Raw genomic sequence first — 6,272 nt, 5'->3', positions numbered from 1 at the left:
TCTGTTTTGAGCACGAAAACACATTCAAATCTCACTCATTCACTCCCCTAAGACTATAATTTTTTTAAAATCTTATTTGAGGTCTTAGAGGTCAAAAGTTATCAACTTTCATGCTTACAAACAACAAATACGAATCTTGCCATGGAAATACTCTAGCATGCTCACATGAACCAAAACATACCAAAATGCACACACAATGACCTACATGCAGTAAGGTCAAGTTAGAAATGTTTTACCCTGAAACTAGGTGACTGAAAAACGTTCTCAAATCACCAAAGGATCAACTTTTCCTTGCCTCTAGCCATTGAGCTCTCCCCTTGTTCTTGCACTAATTAAGACATAAGAAATGAGTTATAAACTCATTGAAATTCTTGGAAAAAAAGCTAAAAACTTCTCCTTACCACTCAAATTTCATAAAACTTGCTATAACTCAAAGTTCCTTAAACCCCCACTAAAACCCGTTTTTGGGTAATTTAGCCAAAATTTTCAAAAGAGGGTTTAAATGAAAGCTTAAGAGTTGAGGATTGAAAATCTTACCTTAGAAATCTCAAGGAAAGCTTAGGGTTCTCAAAGCTTGAACCTTTGCTTGATTTCTTAGGGAGGAAGAAGATAACAAGAAGGGAGGAAGGAGACAAAGAAATGGTGAGGAAAAAGAGATATCATAGCAGACGTGAGATCACCCAATATAAATGATATTCAGCCTTTCATTCAAAAATTGAGACATTTACTCCTCTAGTCCCTCCACATTTAGGTCCAGATTAAAAACCCTTTTTAATACATTTTGGACTCATCTCAATCCCAAAACAAAGGTCACTTGGGTCAAAAGCTTCATGGGTTAGGAGAATTTATTCTAAGGGCTCAAGCAAACAAACCCAAAACTCCTAACCCGTATTTCGGGCGTTACTAATTTGACTACCAAAAAGTTAATAGCTGACATAATTAGTAAGACGGAGAAAATAATATTTATAAGTTATTGCATTATTTGAAATATAGAATATTTTTCTTTTTCTATTATAAAAATTTAAAAATAATCATAAACTAAATAAAGATTAAATTCGATTTTTTTAATTAACTAAATTTATAAAGTATATTCTATAAACTGTTCAAATATTTTAGTTTAATTCAATATTCGATCGGTTTTATTTTATCTTACTTTTTAGCCCTAGTAGAAGTAAACCTGCCCTTTTGCTGGGCTTTATTTGAACATGTAACCCTATTCTTAACTAATAGTATTAACTAATTTTATTACCAGGAAATATCTCATAATTATAAAAAGAGTTTGTAAAAATAAAAATAAATTAATCAAATGGTGTTTGATTGCATCTATCATTTGTACTAATTGTTTGGTTGAACTTTTAATCCTTTTTCTTATATGTTTTTCCCCTTAGATGACTATTTTGTACATTTTGATATCTTTAAGAAAAAAAATTCGATCGTCAACATGAACATAAAGAGTAAACTACATATTTAGTACACAAACTATCAGTTCTGGTCAATTTTAGTACCTAAACTTTTAATTTTTTCAAATCATATCTAAACTTTAGTTTTTGTTTCATTTTAGTACCCCGCCGTTAAAAACTTTAGTTTTTGTTTCATTTTAGTACATCGTTCAAAATTTAAGGTGGATTTTTTTAATATAAAAAAATTGATATTTTAAGTACTAAAACATACCAAAACATAATTTAGGCACTGAACGCGTTAAGTTTTCAACGGCGGGTACTAAGATTAAATGAAAAAAGCGTTAGGTATGATTTTGAAAAAATTGAAAATTTAAGCACTAAGACAGATCAAAACTGATAGTTTAAGTACTAAACGCGTAATTTACCCTACTATAAAATACGTATAATAATGACGACTGATTGACAAATTAACATTATCCCAATTCAATCATATTCTGTGTCCAATGATTATGAGTGTCTATCGATATCTAATCCAATGTGCATAAAGTCATGGACCAATTCTATTTGGTGGTTGGTGGTGAATTGACACAATCCTCAATTAGTGGTGTGTTGTCCATTCAATTCCAACATTTTGTTCAATTTGCAAGCATTACTTTAAAAAAACATGCCCCCAAACCATGTGATTACATTGTCCAAATCAACTTTTGAAATAATGAAAGTGACTACCTTTCATTGATTTTAATTCCAATCCCAATTTCATCAATGCTTTCTAATATTGCTAATCACTTCAATTTCAAAACCATTGTATGTATTAAAATATAGGGTTAGGATGCTTACACAATGTAAAACGCTTTAGTTTTATACAGATTTAAGATCGTTGGATAAGTGAAAACAGATGAATGAGATTAACTCTTTGTTGTTTTTAGTGAATATATTCACATTTCTTACTTTTAATCTTAGTCATATGTTTTCACTCATCCAACGGTCCTAAATTTGTTTAAAACTAACATAGTTTTACATTGTGTAACAGAATCCTATCCCATATATATATATATATATATAATTTAAGACAGTTGGATAAGGGAAAATAGATGGTTGAGATTAACAGTAGAAAATTGGAGGATTTCACTAAAACAAAAACAAATAGTCAATATCCGTCATCTATTTTCACTCATCCAACAGTCATAAATCTGTGTAAAACTAAAATGTTTTACATTGCGTAAGTGGATCATAACCTTATATATATAGTTGAACTGAAAAATATGTAGAATCGATTTTTTTATTTTATATTATTATTTATTTAATTATTATCAAACTTTTGATTCAACTGGTTAAATTAAATATCGATGGTCTGATCAATTTAACTACCGATCTAATTTTATAACATTATTGGAAAACATTTTATATTTACCCTCTTAGCTTGGTAGCATTGAGTGAGATTAGGAGGGTTGGGATATTTTACCAAACCCTAAACCAAATTAGATAAAAAGTTTAAGGTTTTTTTTTTATTAATTTAGGGTTTTGTTCTTTTAAAATAAAAATTTAATTTTCTATATCATTTCATAATTTAAGATTATAAGTTGTTTTCCCCCCCAATTTGATTCATTGATATAAGCACATATATTCATTGATCTATACATTTTGATCTAAATGTAAAGTAAACATAACTCGAAATAATTCGAACTCGAAATGAATCTAAAATAACTCGAATTTAAAGTGATTAAAATCCAAAACAATTTAAGGCTTGTATTCCCATTATAAAAAAATTAAAAATTAAAAATAAAGAAAATAAAGACTCTAATAATTAAATAACCTTTGTAAGGACCTACTCATTACTAAACCCTAAAATCTTTCCTACCCTTAAACCCTTTTAAGGACTCTAATTTCTAAAGAAAATGACCATTTTAGACTCCTATTTCCCCATCTCCAACCCTATACAAAAAATAAACAATGGACAAAGATGTAAAAATAACAACAAAATGAACATTTAAAGAAAATTTCAAAGAGATGGGGATGAGGGAGGCAATGGGAAAAGATGAACCCTTAACATTAGGGTTTCAAAATTCTCCAAACCCTAAACCCTGTTTTTGCATGTAATCCAATACCGGGTTGCTTTTGTTTGGGATCATTTCCGGTGGATCGGTGGTTTCACCAGCACTGCCAATCTTGGTTCTCATCTCCAACACCTTCTTATGAGAATTCGAGTGGACCGACGGGATAAACGTTGGACTCGCAGCGGGACGGTACTCCGGGAAGAGCCTTCCGGACTTATACCGGACGCCGCACGCGTTGCAGAGGGTTTTCGGTCCCATTGGCCCTGCCCTCCATTGAGGTGTCTTTGTTATCTCGCAATGCATGCATTTTCTGACTGCTTGTGGTTGTCCCGGTTGATTCGGAACGGCGTTGTTGTCTGTAGGCGGTGTCGGGAGCGTCAACTTGATCTTCTTTTTCTTCTTATGCTCGGGGTTGAGTTGTCGGGATAATTTGATTAGGAGCCGAGACTCGGCGTAGCTCTCAGAGTCGGATGACACCTTGGGGATGAGTATCGGAACGTCGTTACCGTCGTCGTTGATGGATGAAGAAGGGGAGATGAGCTGAATGGCTGGACGAGGGCTGAAAGTGGCCGGGCGGGGACGTTTGCTACGTGCACGTCCACGTTTTCCGGTGGCGGAAGCCGGTTCGAGCAACGGTTTGATCTCCCCGGAGCAAGAGCTGCTGCTTTCGAGAACCGAAACCGGACTCGAAGTCTGGAATTGATGATCGGACGATTCCTTGTTGATCGAAGAAGGTTCTTGTTTCTTGATCGTCAAGCTTGCTCCACAATTGGAATCTTCAACAAAGTGCGACAACCATTCCAATTGGACAATGTCTTCATACTGAAAAAAAAACACCCAGATTAAGTGGGCCCCATTAAATATAAGCATGCACAAACGATCACGTGACGAATCATGTGACCTCCATGACTGAAGCAATAATTATGCCTTTAATTAATGCAAAAAAAACTCTTGGCTGTATTCCACTTTTTTCCCAGCCGACAATCGATAAAACAAAGGGGTCAAATTCTTGTTTTAGTCCCTGTTACTATACTCAAAATTAAAATTTCATCCTAAAGTTAAAATTATATCGTCACTAGTCAGATCAAGCCCGAGAAATTAAGTTAAAATTATAGCATGACTTTCTAAAAAGCCATTTTAAAATCGGTATGATGTGTAAAAAATGCGTTTTCCAGAAAAAGGTTGAACTAAATAATATAATATAGGGACCAAAACTGTAGTTTGACGCATAGAATTAAAAATAATGATTTTATATTTAAGACACTGACCGGAACAGAGAGTTCGGCGGAGAGGTCGGAAGCACTGTTGTTGGAAAAAACCGAGTCAGAACAAGGGAATGACTCGGACTGAGCTGTCCAAATGCTGGGAAAAGCGGCGGAATCGGAGGCGGATAACGCGGCGTCGACGTCGTCGTTGGGGAAGTCGAGGAGCTCGTCTATGTGGTCGAAGAAACTGCCGCAATCTATCTCGTCAATGAAATCCGTCGGTCCAATCATTCTCTTTATATTAAAAATTCCTGAAAAAAATAAAATTATTAATAAAATTATTAATTAATTACCATTTATTTATTTTTAAATTGAAAATTCAAAATTGGGTATTTTTTTTTAAAATTGCTAGTAAAAATTTTGGGTTTATTCGCAAAAAAGGGGGAATTAATGATTTTCAAAACTCTTTTTTACAAAGTGAAAAGGTTGGAGGAATTATGAAACAAACTTTGGTTAAGGAGCAAAACTTTTTTTTCCTGGAGAAATTGAAGAAAATTTTCCGGGAAAATGAAAAAAAATAGGTACAGAAATCTGAAAGAAAAATTGACAAAACACAAACTTCAACGATAGCCAAATACATGAAACGAAAATAGTTCTAAGAGAGTTCAATTCCTCTATTTTCTCAGTTACCAAACCGAGTATTAGTGACGAAAACACCACCATTTTCCCTGCCGACACTAAAAAGCTACGAAGTTTTGAATTTCGCAGCCAAAGAAGAAGAACCCAATGCTTAGAAACTCACCAAAACATGAAAAAAAAAACTCAACTTTTTCAAACAAAATGAATCAAACAAGTTATAAAAACCCAACCTTCAAAAGTAGTGAGGTAAGTGAGTAATAGAAGGAGAGACCTTTGAATTATATTGAGAGAGAGAGAGAGAGAGAGAGAGAGAGATTAAAGAGGAGAGGAGGGGAGAGGGGAGGGGAGGGGAGGGGAGTTATAAGGAAGGTAGGTCAGCACTCATCTTCCTTTGCCTTCATTGCTAGCTGTATTTTACTCTTCTTTTGTCTTCATTTTCAAGTCTTCTCTTTCCATCTTTTGGGTCCCACTCCCCTCTTTTTTTAATTTTATTTTCAAAAATAATAAAAATAAATAATAAATAATTCTACCCAAGGTTTTGATTTGAAGTGGTAAATAATTAATAATAATCTTGTTAAGGAAAACAATCTTAAATTTGGATTTTTTTAAAGGAATTGGAGGAAAAAATGTCAACTTTATAATAGTACCACTAGATATTTAATTATGGTGTTGGTTAAAAATAAAGTTAATTGCACTATATTATCCCCAAATTATTATTTTTGTTTAAAATTAATTTTTAAACTTTTGAATATTTTAGCTCTCATTCTTAAATTATAATTTTTATTTTAAAATGGTCTCTAAATATTTAAATGTTTTAAATTCATTCTAAAACCATGACACTTGTTCTAATTTGATCTCTAAACTTATGAACATTACAATAACATCCCTCAAAAGTATTCAAAATACTGGAAATGAAATTGAAATATTTAGATGTTTCAGAAATAATATAGAATGTTATAGCTTGGAGATCATTT

The 6,272-nt window shown here is 32.8% G+C and overlaps 1 protein-coding gene across 1 annotated transcript; it reads right to left on the bottom strand.

Annotated features, from left to right (window-relative positions):
* Positions 1 to 3,177: 3,177 nt before the first annotated feature.
* LOC120176451 (GATA transcription factor 8-like) lies at positions 3,178 to 5,618 on the bottom strand. The gene is made up of 3 exons (XM_039182880.1): positions 5,529 to 5,618; positions 4,723 to 4,970; positions 3,178 to 4,276 (listed from the first exon to the last, which is right to left on the bottom strand). Exons 2-3 carry the CDS (start codon positions 4,948 to 4,950, stop codon positions 3,458 to 3,460), a joined length of 1,047 nt encoding a protein of 348 aa, XP_039038811.1. The 5' UTR covers positions 4,951 to 4,970; positions 5,529 to 5,618; the 3' UTR covers positions 3,178 to 3,457.
* Positions 5,619 to 6,272: the final 654 nt, after the last annotated feature.

This window comes from Hibiscus syriacus, unplaced genomic scaffold (genome assembly GCF_006381635.1).
Source record: "Hibiscus syriacus cultivar Baekdansim isolate YM2019G1 unplaced genomic scaffold, ASM638163v2 tig00112249_pilon, whole genome shotgun sequence".
In the NCBI taxonomy this organism is placed as follows: domain Eukaryota; kingdom Viridiplantae; phylum Streptophyta; class Magnoliopsida; order Malvales; family Malvaceae; genus Hibiscus; species Hibiscus syriacus.
Note: the sequence above shows the minus strand (reverse complement) of the source record. Positions and strands in the feature narration are given on the sequence as shown.